The sequence below is a fragment of the Prionailurus bengalensis genome, chromosome X (genome assembly GCF_016509475.1).
Source record: "Prionailurus bengalensis isolate Pbe53 chromosome X, Fcat_Pben_1.1_paternal_pri, whole genome shotgun sequence".
Taxonomy (NCBI): Eukaryota; Metazoa; Chordata; class Mammalia; order Carnivora; family Felidae; genus Prionailurus; species Prionailurus bengalensis.
In genome coordinates, this window is record NC_057361.1 from 38,654,291 (window position 1) to 38,673,944 (window position 19,654).

Consider the following 19,654-nt stretch of genomic DNA (forward strand, 5'->3'; position numbering starts at 1 on the left):
ATCCTCGAGACCCCCTCTCCCTCACGTCCACAAGCTAATGTTCGCAGATTCACTGTCCTTATGTGCATGTCGATCGTTATGTTTGTAAGCCTTCTGATCCTAATAAAAATGGGGCAAGGCCCCTTATTCGGGGCTCTTGCCTTTTCGCGGACATTAGCCATCTCTCGCTTTCAATCCTGCGTCCGCCCTTTTGCTGGCCAAAAGAGAACTTCAGACTTAAGAGTCTATGACAACAGCAGGTTAGGGAAAAGAAAATACAATACAATGAAATGGCCCTAGAGGTAAGACAGTTCGGTATGTCAGACTCAAGTGCAAAAGCTCAGTGCCACTCAGCATTTTGCCTTGAAGCAGAAGAATAAACTGAACCAGAATGCTTAAGGAAGAAATGGTTGAGGATTAGTGAAGTAAGGAAAGGTGAAAGAAGAGGTCAAAAGGGATCACGGATGGGGGCCAGAGGCTGAAATGTCATTCTGCTGGAGTGGTATATGATATGTCAGTGACTCATTGCATGGTCTCAGCAGAAATGACAAGAGCAATCACATCAGAAAGTAGCAGCCCAGGGTCTGATTAGGCCAGTTGTTGCCAATGCAGGAGCTTGGCTTCTAGTGTCTACAGACTGAAATGTCATTAAGATTCCCTCTCCAGGAGAATTTCCTGATGAATCTTGCTCAGCACTTAAAAAACAAACTAACAGGAAACAAACAACCACAAACCCAGCACCACATTGCACCTGGTTGTGTACACAGTTCCTTAGATTCCAGAACATTCTAGACAATTTTCGTTGGATCACAAGGTTTAATCGATTGTTGAAATGAGAACATGTCCTTCTTAGTTTGGAGCCAGGGCTAAGATGGGAGTAAAGTGATCCTGACAGATTGTCCAGGAGACAAAATCCTAAAGGGTGTGTAGTGACAGAGGACTAGGTAATTGGGGACAAGCAGAATTGAAGTTTGAAAGAAAGCAGATGGGAGGGAGGAATGTGGGCAGAGATATACTCGGTTTCCATAGAAAAACTAGAAGTGAAGTAGGGGACATCAGCCCACTGTAGTTCAGTGAAGTCTCATGACGTCCCTGACATCTTAGGACATCGCATGATGTCACATCCAATGACATTGGTCACTGCTGTTGAGATGCCTCAGTAGGCCAAGTGACTTCAGGGCTGTGCGTGGAAAGGGACGAGGGAAGGAGGCTCAGTGAACATTCCTACTTGAGTGGTCCTCTTGGACGATGGTTTTATATTCTCTGGACATGAATGTCATGAAGACTGACTCTTATGGGGACACTTGTGGGGTTTTCTTCAGAGACTTTCATACTGGCCCTTTCTGACGTTGACTACCCCAACACAGGCAGTGCCTTCCTTGTGGATGCTCAATTTTTTAAAAACGATCTACTTATTTTTGAGAGGGGGTGAGGGACAGAGAGAGACTCTGAAGTGGGCTTCCGCTGACAGCAGAGAGCCCGACGCAGGGCTCAAACTCATCAACCGCGAGATCACGACCTGAGCCGAAGTTGGACGCTTAGCCAAATGAGCCACCCAGGTGCCCCTGCGGATGGCCAATTTTGATACCTATTCAGCTTCTCATTTTTTGGCAGTCTCTGTGAGAGTCCCTTGCTCTCTGGTCAGAAGCACCTTGAGCAGAGCCCAGGGCTTTAGATTCCTCAGGGGTGTGTCAATCTCTCAGAGGAAACAAACCCCTCTCACTAGGCTTGGGATGAGAAAGTAGCATCCCTCTCCTTCCTCCTTGGGGTGCATTGGACTCAGAGCATGGCAGCTCTCTGGAGAGATCTCTTCATTAATCTACCCCATTCACAAAAGGCCTCCCCACTCTTTTTATACCTCCGGAGTTTTAACGGAGAAGAAACTGTTTTTTACGGCTTTCACATTTCCCATTTTTGTCGATCTCAGGATTTACCTCGGTAACTGATACTTGACATGACTGGGCAATTGCAATATCGTGTGGTAAGTGTAGGACACAAGGTCTATGCATGTGGCATTGGGAGAACAAAGAAAAGGACTATCTGGCCCAAATGGAGGATCGATGGTCCAAAAGATTCCTGGAAAAGGTAACTCCTGATGTGATTCTTCCTGTGTTTTTTTTTTATTTTAATTTTTTACCATTTGTTTATTTGTTTATTTATTTATTGAGAGCGTGCATGAGTGGGGGGAGGGGCAGAGAGAGGGAGAGAGAGGATCCCAAGTGGGCTCTGCGTTGACAGCAAGGAGCCCGATGCGGGGCTCGAACTCACAAACCGTGAGATCGTGACCTGAGCTGAAGTCAGACGTTTAACCGACCGAGCCACCCAGGCACCCGTTCCTTTTTTTTTTTTTAAACCATTTATTTTTAAAAATGGATTTATTTCAGAAAAAGAGAGTGCACGTGCCCGAGTGGGAGAGGGGCAGAGGTGGGGGAGAGAGTCCCAAGCAGGCTTAGCGCTGTCAGCACAGAGCAGAACTCGGGGCTTGATCTCATGACTCTGGGATCATGAACTGAACCCAAATCAAGAGTCGGATGCTCAATCAGCTGAGCCACCCAGACGCCCCTGGTTCTTCTTTTTTAAAAATTCGGTAAACCTTTGTGCCCCGGTTCCATTGAGATCTAACTGATATGCAGCACAGTGTAAGTTTAAAATGCACATCACAATGATGTGACATATATACTGTGAAATGATTACTACAATAAGGTTCATCGACATCATCATCTCATATAGATACCATTTTCTAAAGAAGGGAATGACAATGGTCATGTATGGATTTAAAATAAACTGTGACAAGAACTGACCTCGGGAGTTGAGACGCATGAATATTTTGAAATGATGATATCCTATTCAAAAAGTAGTTTGAATAGGATTTAATGGACTCTGAAACTGTACTTTTAAATTAGTGAGTGTGCCTAGTAAAAAGCTTTGCACTGATAAGGAATATGAAACAGTCAACTGAAATATTATAATTATCTTAATAGTTAAAGCATCTTATTAATATGCCAATTACTTTGACAGGTTTTTGGGGGGGGTTATGAAAGGAAAGAGTTCTCTTAGCATCCTTATCATATCATTATGGATCATTTACCAAGCGCTCACCTACACATCGCCCATGATGGGTCATGCAATCAAAATGTATGCATCATCTAGGCCTCAAGGAAATTTTGACCAAATACATTAAACCCACAGTTATGTGCCTAATACTGGGTCTTGATTTGATCGGTCAAAACTTCGAAAGTCACCAAACCCCAAAAGAAGACAACAGACATCTGGTCAATCAACTTTATTTTAGATTGCCTAAATGTGTGCTGACCTCTGTATCCAGACACAATGGAGGGTACAAAGGGAAGAAAAGGCAAGATTCCTACCCTCCAAGAAATTAACGTCAGCCGAAGATGCATTGCACGAGACAGTAAGACTTAAGGATACATGACGAGTAGCACTGCGTAGCACGTAACAACTCAGTACAGAGCAAACCCACACAAAGGAACGCCATCAGTGACCATGGCAGGGAGTGGAAGAGGGTGATCGGGGCACACATACTGAGGGGTGGGAAAGGCAACGGACCTGTGTTCTAGCCCCCCAGATATCAGTGGCTTATTATAGACCTGGGGCAATTCATTCAGCTCCGCCCCTCCTGGCCTTGGTTTGATCACCACTATAACAGAAGGTGAAGCCTGGGTGGTCTCTAAGGCCCAGCGATAACATTATGGGATTCTAAGGACAAAGGCAGAGAGCTTGGACGAAGAGGACGTTATAAGTAAGAGAAGAGATGAGCACAAAGCCACAGAGGTGGGGAAAAAACTAGCTTTCTTGTGCATGGGCAAGGTGCATTGTGGGACAGGGAGGATCTCAAAGAGCCTGTTTAACTACTGTAAAGATTCTGGGGGTGGTAAAGTGGGACATGGGCAAGACAGAGCGCGAAGCCAGGTACGTGTAGGGGCAAGACAGAGCGCGAAGCCAGGTACATGTAGGGGCCAAACGGAAGAAGACATACTGTGTGTGTTGCGGTCGGAAGTCTGACTTGTCTTCGTGCTCCCCACCTCATTCTACAGTCTACACGTCTTCTTGGAACTTTATTGCAACCCCTTCCCCAAACCCACACACCCGGCGGAGTAAGGGAAGGTGTAGTTACAGACGCCCCCTCCTTAGAACCGCACAAGTAGACCCCTCTTGTGGGCCAGGAAGCCGAGAGCGGTTGCCGAAAGGATGGTGGTCAATCCAAGCAGCCTCAGCAGGCCTGGCACAGAGGGCAAATGTCTCTCCAAGAAGGTCGCGGTAGTGGGCTGCGCGGGGACATCCTGGATTCGGAGAACATACGCTGTCAGTACGGGGCTTACGCGCTTTGCTCCAGAAATATTTCCTCCAGCTCTCTGAACATGACCCACTCTTGCCAACCGCTGGGCCGTTAAATATAAAGTGCCTGCTGCTCATGACACGCATCCCCCATTCTCCGCTAGCCCTTTACTTGGCTAATGCGGGCTCATGCTTCCAGTCTTAGTTCACAGGCTCCTGGGGGAGCCTTTCCTGTGTCCCCAGGCCAAGATGGCCCCTTCTTTTCACACTCCTGGCGTGTCTGGTTCATGAGCCTTGTGCCTTCTGGTTATCACCTGTTCTCCCCACATGTTGTCGCCCCGTGGAAGCAGTGGTAGGCCCTTAACATGGTGGCCGCGGCAGAGTAGCTACAAAGTCACTATTTGTTGAGGGGAATGAATCCGCGGTCCATTCAGCCCCCAGTCCCATCTCTGACAGAGGCACTAAGACAGTGACGGGCACTGGCAGAGCTTTACTTTTCACCTTGATCAAGGAGTAACTCTGACCCTTTTGACCCTTGTCCTCTGCAATGCATTTCGCTCTATAGGAAAAGTTCCTGAGGTTTTATTAGAAAAGTAATAGGGCGTATACTGCAAATGCTGTTTTTAATCTAAATCTGCTCTGTTTCATTCCGCTGCATCCCTTGGACCGTAGACAGGGGAAGGGGATCTTCCTTTCGTTTCCTACCCCTTGTTGGGAATCACCAGGTTAGAGATATATTCAGCAGGCAATCATTGAGTTCTTAATATGTCCTAGAACTCTCTGGCCAAAAAAAAAAAAAAAAAAATCGTGTTTTTTTTTTCCCCCTGATAATCTGCAATGGATGTGGCAGCTACAAATTTATCGATTTCTTTTACATCTCTCTCACCTCTGCCCTCACTCATGGTTATCTATCTATTTATTTATTTTTCCTGAAAAACAGTGATTTTATTTTATTTACCTATTTATTTGTATTTATTTTTATTTTTTTATTATTTATGTATTTTTTAAATATGAAATTCATTGTCAAATTGGTTTCCATTTTTTTTCTGAAAAAACAGTGATTTTATTTTATTTTGATTTTTTTTAATTTAAAAAATTTTTTTAATATGAAATTTATTGTCCAATTGGTCTCCATCATGGTTATCTTTTTAAGCATGCATGGGTTGAATCGCTTAGGGAAAGGTGTGGGACTATATACAAGTGGTTCTTTCTGCAAATAATTGTTTTTAGAGAAAGGAGATTTAAATTCATGAAATAAAATGCAACCTACCACTGACTCTGGTTCTGCCTGCCAGATTTCATCCTCTGGGATCTTCCCCATGGCATGCAGGATCTGAAAAGAAAGAGTTATTTTCGCGAATAGTAAAAGTGACACCATCTTCCTGCGAATCTGCTCTTTGAAGGACTAACTGGGGGCGCCTGGGTGGCTCAGTCGGCTAATCGTCCAACTTTGGCTCAGGTCATGATTCTACGGTTTGTGAGTTCAAGCGCCCATGTCTGGCTCTGTGTTGATAGTGTGGCACCTACTTCAGATTCTGTGTCTCCCTCTCTCTCTACCCCTCCTCCCACTCGTGCTCTGTCTCTGTCTCTGTCTCTCTCTCTCGAAAATAAATAAACAGAAAAAAATTTTTTAAATAAAAAATAAAGGAGTAACTGAACGTCTCTTGGGATATCCATCAAAACACCAGGGTAAAAGCCAATGTGGTCCATTCAACCTTTAAAAGGCTCTAAAAGGTCTTTCATCTAGAACATAAGAGGCTCCAACTGTTAGGCTCACCAGAAATTTTAGTAGTTTTGAACATGAGATCATAGGGGTTGTCAGGAAATATATAAACGAATTCTGAGTCATAATAAAAATGTGTTTGGTTTTATATTAGACCTAGGTTATCTTTTAAGTATATCCATAGTGATCTTTTGCCCCATAGGGTCTTTTTACTTTGGGTTCCATGACAGATATTTTCATTATTGCTTCCGGATTCAGATGTTCATTGTTCCTGAGAATACTGTTAAAATGGTGTTTCATGGGGCGCCTGGGTGGCTCAGTCGGTTAAGTGCCGGACTTCCCCCCAGGTCATGATCTCACGGTTTGTGGGTTCGAGCCCCGCGTCGGGCTCTGTGCTGGCAGCTCAGAGCCTGGAGCCTGCTTCAGTTTCGGTGTCTCCCTCTCTCTCTGCCCCTCCCCCGCTCGCCCTCTGTCGCTCTGTCTCTCAAAAGTAAATAAACATTAAAAAAATTTTTAAAAATGGTGTTTCATGGATCTTCAGGTGGAGGTTACTGGGGAGTTGGCCTCCAGGATCTCAGACATCTTCGACCTGTTTGTCGGACTCCTGCATTGCCTCCTTCCCCACAGCCTGTGACCCCGAGGCCTTACCTCTCTGGCTGCTCTCTCCCCGGCCTCCACAGCCCCCTCCATGTAGCCACTCCAGTGGGTGGCCGTCTCGGTGCCTGCAAAATAAATCCTGCCCACGGGCTGTCGTAGAACCCTTGAAACAAAAGCAAAGAGGTAAAAGTGGTCAGTCTCAGAGAGTCAGAGAACAGCCTGCCCGCAAAGACCGAGTGTGGTCGGTTTCCTCCGATACTAAACATCAGGAGCACACTGGCAATTCTGGAATAAGGTTCACAGCTTCCTCGAGCTATTGCATGGTCCTTGTTACAGACAAGGAATGCAAGCTGAAGTCCCCTCCTGCACCAAGAGCTTACAGGTAAAGGGACTGACATCAGGGGAGTATGTATTTACTTCACCTACGTGGAACTTGGGACTATTTGAGCCAAGTCAAGTATAGCTCCGTTTATGGCTCACCAGTTGTAAGCAAGGTGATACATGTCCCGGTTCCCTACCTGGCGATTCCAGCAATGAACTTGGCAAATCACTTCCTCTCGCCGAGCTCTTGGATTCCCCGTCTCTTAGTGAGCACGGTCCAATGAGTTCTAAGAAGTTTTCTACTGGTGACCGGTAACAAATCTGTGGGTCTGACGACGGCTACAAGACTACCACTCACTGAGCGCCTCCCTCTACCAGTGTTAAGAGTTTTACTGCATTCAGTAACAGTTAACATTTCTTGGGTGCCATTTCTTGGGTGATGCAATTTCTTAACTGCATCAATCCTCACCACAGCCCTATGAGGTCGGTGCTGTTATCATCCCCATTTTGTGGATGAGACTATGGAGGTACAGAGACACATGTGTGTCATTGGGAAACACTGTCAAGACCCCCCGCCTCCCCTGGCAAGAATGAAGGATTTATTCCCAGCTACTGGCTGGGGGGCGGGGGGGTGGTGCTTCCAGAATATGCCTTCTGATGTCAATCCTCTTTGGAGACTGCTGAAGAAAACTGTCTCATCTCAAGGTCATGCCTTCTCCCAGAAGCAGAAGCACTCAATGATCAATCATCATGGGGTGGTAAAGACCTAACCCCCTTGCTCCAACTTGGAACAACTCTCACGGGCCATCCTACCTCCAGAGCTCCCTAGGGGATCAGCTGGGGCCTTCACGAGACTACATCACGGTCCAACTTCTCCCTCTTTCTACTCTTGGTTCTTTCCTCTCACTTCCACAAGCATCGACACCAAGGGCTCTCTCTAATACATAGCTTATGTGCTACCTGTGCTTCAGAGTCTGCTTCCGGGGGAGTCTAACCAGCCACAAAGTCCTTCGCTCTAGGTAATGGCTAGTAAGTGGCAGAGCTGGTATTTGAACCCAGGCCATTTGACTCCAGCACCCACAGTCTTAGCCACCTGGTTATACTTCTTCCCTCTACTGAATTACTTGATCCTTTTCAAGAACTCCGCGGCATAGCTACTGTTATCATTCTCCCCTTTTTCACGTGAAGAAACAGGCCTGAAGAAATGTGCCAAGAGCCACACTGCTAGAAAATAGCAGAGCCAGGATTTGAACTAGGTCTCCCAGAGGTCCAGGTCTCTGTTTTTTATCCTCTATGCTTTGTCTCGTGTATCATCGTCACTAGTTAGGAAGGAGTGCCCATACGCTATACAACGGGACAAAATTGCGTTAGAACTTGGCTTCTAAGAGGGATGGTTTATTGCTACCCTGACAAAAACACCATAAGGGGAGCACTGCTATGATGTCATTATTCATCCTATCTTAGGTTTCTTCTTCTTTTTTTTTTTTTTTTTTACAATTTTTTAATGTTTATTTATTTTTGAGAGAGAGAGAGAGAGAGAGTGAGCCCAAGTGGGGGAGGGGCAAAGAGAGAGGCAGACACAAAATTCGAAGCAGGTTCCAGGCTCTGAACTGTCAGCCCAGGGCCGGACATGGGGCTCAAACCCACGAACCGTGAGATCACGACCTGAGCCAAAACCAAGAGTCGGATGCTTAACCAACTGAGTCACCCAGGGTCCCCATCAGGTTTCCATTATATCAAGTAAAGGATGTGGATGTCCAGAGCGAACAACCAAACTCTTATCCTGGTCAACCCTGTATACCACCAAGACTTTTATCAGCAAAAAAATGGGCATGCTTCAATTAGTGGGGTTTTCTTTCATTGGCCCTTACTGTTGCCAAGTAGGAAGTAGAAGACAAGATATTGTAGAATATTAAATACTGACTATAGTGCATGGAATAATCTGGAATTATCCATAGCCAGCATGGTCTGGAGAGCCTAAGGCTATTCAGGAAGGGCTCCCTGCCAGAGAAGGTAAATTTGCTTTCTCCAAGTTCACTAAACAATGTTGCTTTCACCACATGTTGGCTTTTTTCAGCTTGAGGGAACTAACCCCCAAATTGGAAACCCCAGGATGGAAGGCCTGGCCAAATCTTAGAGTGAAATATTAGAGGAGAGAAGAAAGGCTTAGAGAACTAGTCAGGCTAATACGTTGCCACGTAAAAATGTAAAAACCAAGAATTAATGTCAAACAGAGAGATAGTTTTCCTCTACTTGCCATGTGCAAATCTTCTCTTGGGGGGGGCGGTGGGAAAGTCCAACAGCTGGAGAAGAAACGTCCCTGCCTTTTTTACCACAGGTGAGTGAGCAGATGGTATCTATTCACAAAAAAGGATATTTCCATGTATATTCCTCATGGCTTGCTGGAGTAAAATATTTTTTTATGTGTTTCACTGCTTCATCACTACCATTAGTTTTTCTGTCTACCCGGAAGTAAAACTCCTTAAGAACTACGTGTTCTTGGGGCGCCTGGGTGGCTCAGTCGGTTATGCGTCCGACTTCGGCTCAGGTCGCGATCTCACGGCTCGTGAGTTCGAGCCCCACGTCGGGCTCTGTGCTGACGGCTCAGAGCCTGGAGCCTGCTTCGGATTCCGTGCCTCCCTCTCTCTCTGCTCTTGCCCTGCTCACACTCTGTCTCTCAAAAAGTGAATAAACATTAAAAAATATTTAATGAAAATATTTGTTAAAAAATACATAAGTAAAACATGTGTTCTTTACTAAAGCACTGTCAATACTGCCCCCTGTCTTCATCTGGAAGCAGGATCTTTTCCGTGTACTTTCAGAGTCATGAAGATAACCCTCTCTGCAGTATCTCAAATGTCATAAGCCTGAAGGGTCAAAGGAAGACATACTGAGCCTTAGTTTCTACCTTACGAAATGCAGCTAGTGATATGAAGGCTGACACACGTCCTTGGGAAGAAAGAAAGATGAAAAAAGGGCATTATCATGTCACCACCAATGCCCGACACGATGGGGTCTACATTGCTTCTGTCACGTGGCCAGGGTCACGCCAGTGTGGGTGAATCTCCTTTTCACTCCCCACCATCCCAATGCCAGAGAGACATTTTCTTGCAACACCTGATGGGACTGAGCATAAAACTTGCCAGTCCGTGGTCAGAGATCTCATCGAATCACGAAACCAAAACCAAAAGTGATACTCTGATCGGCCGTTCTTTGTTGAAAGGGGAAGTTTTGTATTCTTGAATGTGTTCTATGAGGCAAAGGATCCTATTTGCTTTTCTGATTCTCTATTCCCTTTCCAATGTCACCCAGAGCCCAGTCATGCAGAACTCTCCCCAGACAACCCATAAACGTGAAGGACTCCAAGTGTTTGCTCATAATGGTCCATCTGCCCAGGATGCGTTCTCCAATATCTTTCCCCGCCTTCTATACTCCTCAGGTGGTATGTGTATCATGAAGTCTTCTTAGATTGCTCTCGGTCAGGCAAGCCGATCCCTCCCTGGGTCCCCCATGGTATCTGTAAGCCCATCTGTTAGAGGACCTACCACAATGTCTGCTGTCCTCTCTTCTCTCAATCCCCACCGCAGCCCCCAACACTGTCAGCTCCTTCACGGCAGGGAGGAATTTTCTCAGTATCGAAGTTTCTAGCACGGTGTTTGGCAAATGGTTGGCACTTAGCCAATAAATCCCGAATGAAGCGATTACTATGGACGTATTCTATACTTAGCATATCCAAAAATGAACTTAATAACTTAATGATCCGGTAGCTAATCAGGTGGTGCTCGTTGGCCCCAGAATGTTCTCATACATGGTATTTTGCCATCTTCAGGAAGATAAGGAAAGTGTTCACCAAAGTCATTGTGTATCTTCTTACAAGTAGGTTTTAATCCTTTGATTGATTTTTATGGACAGACTGATAATCCATTTATATTTCCTCATACTTTCTTTTTTATTAACAATTTTTCTTAATGTTTTTATTTATTTTTGAGAGAAAGAGAGAGGGAGTGTGAGCGGGAGAGGGGCAGAGAGAGAGGGAGACACAGAATCCGAAGCAGGCTCCAGGCTCTGAACTGTCAGCACAGAGCCCGACGTGGGGCTCAAACTCATGAACTGAGAGATTATGACCTGAGCCAAAGTCGGACGCTTAACTGACTGAGCCACCCAGGCACCCTACCTCATACCTTCTTTTTATTGCATACTCCCAACAGGCTTTCCCTCACTACCCTACATTCCCTATTTTGTTTAGATTGAGCTCTTGGCATTAAATTATTGTTTGCTTTGGTATCCTATAATGGTCATAACCAACTGCTAGATCATTAATTCATACCTTGTTGCTGTCATAAAACACAGTGATCTAAACACCAATGGGTCCTACTTGGACGCACAACACGTCAATGATAAAAGCCGTTGAATTGTGCACTTTGAGTGAACTGTATGTGGTGTGTGAATCATATCTCAGTAAAGATGTTTTCTAAAAAACCCTCGGGTTGTCATTGACATACGGATTCTCATCCCTCGTACGCCATTTTGTGCTTTCTCGTATACCTGCTAAGGAAAGCGAGGCGCAGAGAGAAGCGACCTGTCCAAGATGACAAAGCTGGTTACGGGGAGAATCAGGACTGTACCCAAGTCCCCACACTCCCAGTCTAGAATTCGTATTGAAGAACCAATATATGTCTGAAATGGAGCCTCATTATCCTGACGTTTCCAGAGATATGTCTTTGGGCAGGTCGCCGTCCTTGATGATAAACTTCGAAGCAATTCTGACTTGAGGATTGCTTTAATTAATGCTGTACCCATGCGGGCAGGTCTCCGGTTCCACTTAAGGAGATCTTACTGAGCTCTAAACTCAGTATAAAGATAATTCTTCTGACAATACAAGTGAGCCCTCTGACCATCTGAATTCCTGTTCTTATGTGGCAACCTTCGTTGGTTACATTGATTGGGCCTGCTCCTTCAGAGGGCAAGGCACCAGCATGATGGAGAATTAGAATGACTTCACTCACGAGATTCACAAGATGCAAAGGAAACTGGGGATTTCTTGCTCCTTCTTGTCTTTTGTAAGAATTTACCAAAAAAGAAAAAAAAGGGGGGAGAAAAGCCATCGGAACCCATTTAGAGTCTGGATTCAGACTCACGGAATTTCAGTGACAGCTTAGCACGCTTTTGCTCTACCTTCCATATTGAGTCATGATCCCAGGGGGGAAGTAGGTGGTGTAACAGCCCCCGGAGTATTGCTCCTCGCACCAGTTCTTCTCTTCGTAGTGCACGGGCTGCAAGACGGAAGGACAAAAGCTTAGAGGACACCCAGAGGAAGCCAGCTAGGCTGGAATAAAACACAGCCTGGTAGGCTTCCTACTGAAGAACCAATATCTATCTGAAATAGAGCCTTCTTAGCCCGATATCGTTAGAGACATGTCTTCGGGAAGCTAAGTGCCCTTGCTAATAAACTCTGAAGAAATTCTGACCCGAGAAAAGTTCTCTCACTTGGTGGATGCATGTGTCAGGAACCGTTCGTCAACTGCAATTGTCTTGTTCCATTTTTAAATTGGTCTTACCTTTTATTTTGTTTTGTTTGATGTATGTATTTGTGTATATATTTTTTTTATTTTTACTTTTTTTAAATATGCATTTTTGATAGAGAGAGAGAGACAGCGCGAGAGGAGGAGGGGCAGAGAGAGAGGGAGACACAGAATCCGAAGCAGGCTCCAGGCTCTGAGCCGTCAGCACAGAGCCCGACGTGGGGCTCAAACTCACGAACCGTGAGATCATGACCTAAGCTGAAGTCGGAGGCTTAACCAACTGAGCCACCCAGGTGCCCCTATTTTTCTTTTAGAGAGAGAGCAGGTGTGAGTGTGGTAGACAGGCAGAGAGAGGAGGAGAGAGAGAGAGAGAGAGGGAGAAAGAGAGAAAATTCCAAGCAGGCTCCGCACTGTCAACGCAGAGCCCAATGTAGAACTCGAACCCACGAAAGTGTGAGATCATGACCTGAGCCAAAATCGAGTCAGATGCTTAACTGACTGAGCCACCCAGGCACCCCATGACTGGTGTCTTCTGTTTAAAAATGCTGTTCAAGATGGGAATGTAAGCTGGTGCAGCCACTCTGGAAAACAGTATGGAGGTTCCTTAAAAAATTAAAAATAGAACTGCCCTGTGACCCAGCAATTGCACTACTAGGCATTTATCCAAGGGATACAGGTGTGCTGTTTCGAAGGGACACATGCACCCTGATGTTTATAACAGTGCTGTCGACAATAGCCAAAGTGTGGAAAGAGCCCAAATGTCCATCGATGGATGAATGGATAAAGAAGATGTGGTATAAATATACAATGGAGTATTACTCGGCAATGAAAAAGAATGAAATCTTGCCATTTGCAACTACGTGGATGGAACTGGAGGGTATTATGCTGAGTGAAATTAGTCAGAGAAAGACAAAAATCATATGACTTCACTCATATGAGGACTTTAAAAGACAAAACAGATGAACATAAGGGAAGGGAAATAAAAATAATATAAAAACAGGGAGGGGGTCAAAACAGAAGAGACTCATAAATATGGAGAACAAACACAGGGTTGCTGGAGGGGTTGTGGGAGGGGGATGGGCTAAATGGGGAAGGGACACTAAGAAATCTACTCCTGAAATCATTGTTGCACTATATGTTAACTAATTTGGATGTAAATTAAAAAAAATAAAATTAAAAAAAATAAATTAATTAAAATGCTGTTCAAGAGGGGTTCCCAGGTGGTTCAGTGAGTTAAAAAATTTTTTTCTTAATCTTTATTTATTTTTGAGAGAGAGACAGAGTGTGAGCAGGGGAGGAGCTGAGGGGAGGGAGAATCAGAAGCAGGCTCCAGGCCCTGAGCTGTCAGCACAGAGCCCGACGCGGGGCCCGAACTCACGAACCGTGAGATCATGACCTGAACCGAAGTCGGACGCTTAAACGATTGAGCCACGCAGGCGCCCCATACCAGCGAGTTAAGCATCTGACTTTTGATTTTGACTCAGGTCATGATCTCACGGTCCGTGAGTTCGAGCCCCACGTTGGGCTCTGTGCTGACAGCTTAGAGCCTGAAGCCTGCTTCAGATTCTGTCTCCCTCCCCCGGCTTGTGCTCTGTCTCTCTCTCTCAAGGATAAATAAACATTAAAAAAAAAAAAAAAAGAATGAACAAAAGTGATAAACTGAAAAGCCAGAGCAGCCTGACTAGGAGGAAGCGAGCCACGGTGAAGTTGAGCAAGATAAGTGTGAAAGTAATAAGATTAAGCCATGTAGCTGCTCAACTAGGTCACGGTGTGCATTGGGGAGATTTGGATTTAAGAGGCTTAGCACGTTAAACATTCTTAGCCCCCTCATTAGATTTTTCTCACGCTCTAACTGCTCACATGTACTTGGGTCCCCATTGTCTTCAAATGCTTCATGGATAACTGGATTTAATAATCGCTTTCAAAAGGTGATTTTAATCCATGTTCGAACGTTAAAGAGCCAGCAGTCCGGTGAATGTAACAAGAACATCAATTCATTGCTTTAAAGACGGAGCAGGGAGGTGGTTATGGCTACTGGTTATGGGCACACTGGGTCCTCTGACTGTCACCAAATGCCCTTACCACACTGCCTCTCTGTCCCGCTCCATCCTGCCTTTATCCACCTGGGTCGGTGGGGGGTTATTGCTGGTTTATCTTGAAGAAAATCAAGAGCCAGGAAGAGTTCTGAACTCAGGGTCAAGTGTAGCATCGCCAAGGGCACAGCCGAGACCCATCCTCTCTGGGACAACTTGGAAGCTGACCGGCCCCGTGCAGACCTTCCGAGAAGATTTCCGAGAAAACACGGGCTCTAGAACCCTACTTGCGTGAGCCCCTCCCCAGTAGTCCCTTGAGGACACAGCCAGATCTCTCTCTCTCTCTCTCTCTCTCTCTCTTTCTCTCTCTCTCTCAGGAAAGAGATGAAACACAGCCTTACTTGCAAAGCTTCTTGGGAGCCCAGAACTTTTGCATAAAGCTCACAGAGTTTCTTCATCCTATGGAAGGGGGAGGGGGGGAGAAAAAGACAAAAGTGAAAACGAAGAACAAAAGAAAGTAAAAGACCCTGTGAGCTGTTGCTTCCACTAATCATTTCATTTTAATTTTTCCAAATAAGGCACTTTGTTCTTTTTAAAAAAAAATTTTTTTTGATGTTTATTTTATTTTTGAGAGAGAGAGAGACAGAGTGGGAACGGGGAGGGGCAGAGGGAGAGGGAGACACAGAATCCGAAGCAGGTTCCAGGCTCCGAACTGTCAGCACGGAGCCCGAGGCGGGGCTTGAACCCACGAACCGTGAGATCATGACCTGAGCCGAAGTCGGACGCTTTAACTGACTGAGCCACCCAGATGCCCCAACAAGGCACTCTGTATCTATTTCAAATGTCTTAAATCTATGAGATCATAAACAGTATTAAGGGAGACAAAGTGATACGTGGCCTGCATTGCAGGGGGCATCCGGCAATTTGTTTATTCATTCAAGAAAACATTGTGTACTGGGGCGCCTGGGTGGCTCAGTCGGTTGAGCGTCAGATGTCAGCTGAGGTCACAAACTCACTGTTCGCGAGTTCAAGCCCTGCGTCGGGCTCTGTGCTGACAGGGTACAACCTGCTTTGGATCCTCTGTCTCCTTGTCTCTCTGGCCCTCCCCCACTGTCTCTCTCAAAAATAAATAAACATTAAAAAAAAAAAAAAAGGAGAAAACAGTGTGTACCTCTGAAGTCGGTCAGTCTGCTAAGCGCTAAAGATTCTGGAGGGATCTGGACATGATCCTTGCATCCCCCTTCCTGTCAGCCTCCGCCCCCCAACCAGGAAGTGGCCAGAGTGGAAAGAGGAAACAGCCAGAAAAGTTTTGCATTCTGCTTCTGCAGAACACTTAAATACTAGGAGATTTTGAGCACGTTCCTTAAACTCTCTGAGCTTTAGTTTTATTAACAAACTGGCATGATTGTTTCCATTCCTGGTGTAAAACCGTGTGGCCCTCAGACCACCACCATCAGCAGGAGCATCACCCTGGGAACTTGTTAGAAATGCGAATTCTCAGGCCCCACCCCAGACCTGCTGGTTCAGAAACAACAGTGGCAGAGCTGGGTTTTCCCAACCCTTCCACGCGATTCTCAAGTTTGAGGACCACCGATGTGAAGCACATAAAGGTCCCGGCCCAGTAACTGGGACATAACAGGTGTTCAATAAATGGTGGCTCTTAAGGTTGATTTTATTTTTGAGAGAGAGACAGAGACACAGCCCGCGTGTGGGAGGGGCAGAGAGGCAGGGAGACACAGAAAAGAAGGCGGCTCCAGGTCTGAGCTGTCAGCACGGAGCCCGACGTGGGGCTCAAGCTCACGAACTGTGACCAGAGCCAAAGTCAGACGCTTAACCGACCTGAGCCACCCAGGCGCCCCAATAAATGGTAGCTCTTAAGAAATTTAGTTTCATGGGGGAATTGGACATTAGCCAACAGTTAGCATTAGTCAGTTAAGGAATGACATTATAGTTATTTCAAGTCTGATTTTTATAGAACGCTGAAGGGAATCTTACAAATGATTTAGAGTCAGGCAATGACTTTCAAACGTAGCATGACAACCTACGAGAAAGACAGATTATTCAATAAGATGGTACTGGGACAAAGAGCTACCCATGAATGAAACCAAGTTCAAGTCCCCTGCGACTTCTTACACCAAAATATATTTAGGAGGACGAAAGAGCTTCAACATAATAGATGAAAATGAAAAAGTAATTGGAAAATGAGCGATTTTTGCGATAATCTTGGAATAGAAAAATCTTTTCTGGGGCACCTAGGTGGCTCAGTTGGTTAAGTGCCTGACTCTTGATTTTGGTCATGATCTCATGGTTTGTGAGTTCGAGCCCCATATCGGGCTTTACGCTGTCAATCCGTGCTTCGGATTCTCTCATTGCCCCTCCCCCAGGCGCCCTCGCTCCCTCTCTCAAAATAAATAAACATTTTTAAAAGAAGTTTTTTCTAGGGGCACCTGGGTGGCTCAGTTGGTTGAGCATCTGACTTTGGCTCAGGTCATGATCTCACGGTTCAGGAGTTCAAGCCCCAGGTCGGGCTCTGTGCTGACAGCTCAGAGCCAGGAGTCTGCTTTGGATTCTGTCTCCATCTCTGTGCCCCTCCCCCGTTCACGCTCTGTCTCTCTCTCTCTCTATCTCTCTCAAAAGCAAACATTAAAAAATTTTAAAAAATCTTTTCAATGTATACAAGACCATTCAGAAGCAATGATTTTAAACATTGATAAATTGAACTTCATAGGAAGTTAAAATTTTATTATAGCATCAAACAAATAAACCATAAACATGGTCAAAAGATAAACTGGGAGGGGCGCCTGGGTGGCGCAGTCGGTTAAGCGTCCGACTTCAGCTCAGGTCACGATCTCGCGGTCCGCGAGTTCGAGCCCCGCGTCGGGCTCTGGGCTGATGGCTCAGAGCCTGGAGCCTGCTTCCGATTCTGTGTCTCCCTCTCTCTCTGCCCCTCCCCCGTTCATGCTTTGTCTCTCTCTGTCTCAAAAATAAATAAATGTTTAAAAAAAAAAAAAAGATAAACTGGGAAAAGAGTTGTTGGAGGCACTGTTCCAGGCACTGGAGATCCAGCAGTGAACGGGCCAGACGAAACCTCCTACCTTCTTGGATCTTAATATTCCAGCGGCAATTTTTTTTTTAGGTGCGTGGCCCCATCAGACCTCCATACCCCTGGCCAAGCACAGTGGTGGCCATAGTCCCAGAGGATGGTGATAACAGGCGGGGAAGGAATGCAATTCAGAGGCTCTTAGTTGAGAAATCCGCATCAGTGGTGGTGTGGGAACAAATAATTGGCGGGGGTGAACACTAACCGCTGGAAGAAACTGCGGCCTCCAGAAAAACTCGTCCCTCTGTATCTCTCATCTGTAACTGTCACACATCACTCATGCAATGACACAGCAGACTGCCCTGCCATGCAGTCATTTAGTCTACCTGGTTGTCTCCTTCCCAAGTACATTTCCTGCCCCTGGGCTATGTCCATTTCTGTATTCAAGATAGCTCCTTGCATGGTATCTTAGGTACAATAAACTCACCAAGTGATCATGTGACTACTTGGTTCTCAAAGACCCTCATATTTAACATAGCGCCCCCCGTCGCATTGGCGGCGAGTAGGTGGAAAAGAAGGAAAGAAGAAAGGAAAGGAGGGAGGGAGGAGGAAGGGGGGAGGGAAGAAAGAAAGAAGAGTGATTTTTTTTCTTACCTTTCATCTTTGGTAAGACGTGCCAGTTTCCTGGCTTTGTGGGCAAGGATAAATCTAAAACATACAAAACAGGGGGGAAATTAATGGCTGCTTTCATCCTGGCCGCATTTCTACAGCCACACACGTGCCTCGAGTACAATCGAAAAGTTGACCAGAAGAAACACATTCTATACTAATTTATCTTGTTCATTGTTTTACTATTTACGTGCTGCGTCCTTGACATTGACAAGCACCTTCTAGCTTCTGGGATGTGAGGGACTAAACACAGATGATGGCCATAATTTCTGCCTAAGATAATGACTGTGATTGACCCACCTCCCCCACGTGGCTGATGGCCAGCAAGCATGAGCCCCTGGGTCTCAAATGCTCATCTAAGGTTGGAGCCTTTTCAACTTCATCCAGCCCTTGCTCTTTGATTCTGTCCCCACGATGGTGTCTCCCTAGTGCCTAGACTCGGAAAATCTGCCTCCATTTGTAGCTCTATAATCGCCTTCAACTTAACAACCGGCTTTGATTTCCCTGTTGTCGCTCGTGCTTCTCTTGGAAATAAATCTGTATATATCTTAGGGCCCATGTCAGTTTCGGCTGCTTCAGGTAGTCACCAATCTGGACTGGTTCTGACCACTAAGACATCCCCAATCTGTGCCGCTTTTCCCTGCCAAGCAGAGGGCTGGGCCGGCCTTCGATCCTCTCTGGCAGGACTTGGAAAATCTCAGCATCCCACCTAAGTACCATGGATGCCCATACGGCATCCACAAGAAGCCCTTTTAGTAAAACACCCCACATCATCTTTATATTATGCTTTCATAAAAGATAGGCCACCAAAATATAGCTACTCCCCAGCACTAAATACGAAGCAGAAAATGGATACAACAAACTTTAAAATATTTTTAGTATTCTACTTCTTTTCTAAATATCTATCCATTGGAACATATTATTATTTTTTTCTAAAGGCATTAAGAATTTTTGTACTGCCGGATTTGAAGAATAGTGCCATTGGGTAAAAAATTATTTCACAATGTTTGGGGCACATTTATGAAGAGCCTGGGAATATTTTGGCAACACCGAATGGCATCCACACCACCATAAGCATGCCTTACCCCATTATGGCGGCATAGTTGCCATCAGGTTTGGTATCATCCAACGTGTAGGCAATTGGAGCTTCCTCTCCTTCAATAATCATGGTTCCACAGTAATCTTGGAGAAGCGCAAAATGGAAAAAGGTATTCATCACTCTATCAAACTACCCAGAACAGTTACTGCGAAGCATACATTTTCAACTTAAGAAGCCCAAAGAAGCCCAACTTAAGAAGCTCCGTTGCTTAAGCACCCGACCTGTTGGGTTTTGGCGAAGGTCATGATCTCACGGTTCGTGAGTTCGAGCCCTGCGTCCATTCTCTTTCCTTCTCTCTCTGCCCCATCCCCGCTTGCGCGCGCTCTCTCTCTCTCTCAAAATAAATGAATAAACTTAAAAACATTTTTGTAAATA

The 19,654-nt window shown here is 45.5% G+C and overlaps 1 protein-coding gene across 1 annotated transcript in view; it reads right to left on the bottom strand.

The window, feature by feature from the left end:
• Positions 1-3,247: 3,247 nt before the first annotated feature.
• Positions 3,248-19,654, bottom strand: part of MAOB (monoamine oxidase B) — a 114,065-nt gene continuing 97,658 nt past the window's right edge. Inside the window, exons 9-15 of the mRNA XM_043571257.1 lie at positions 19,266-19,362; positions 18,166-18,219; positions 14,873-14,930; positions 12,092-12,189; positions 6,647-6,758; positions 5,546-5,608; positions 3,248-4,280 (exon numbers count right to left, since the gene is read on the bottom strand). Coding sequence (XP_043427192.1) covers positions 4,128-4,280; positions 5,546-5,608; positions 6,647-6,758; positions 12,092-12,189; positions 14,873-14,930; positions 18,166-18,219; positions 19,266-19,362 — 635 coding nt within the window. The 3' untranslated portion in view covers positions 3,248-4,127. The remainder of the gene's footprint in view (positions 4,281-5,545; positions 5,609-6,646; positions 6,759-12,091; positions 12,190-14,872; positions 14,931-18,165; positions 18,220-19,265; positions 19,363-19,654) is intronic.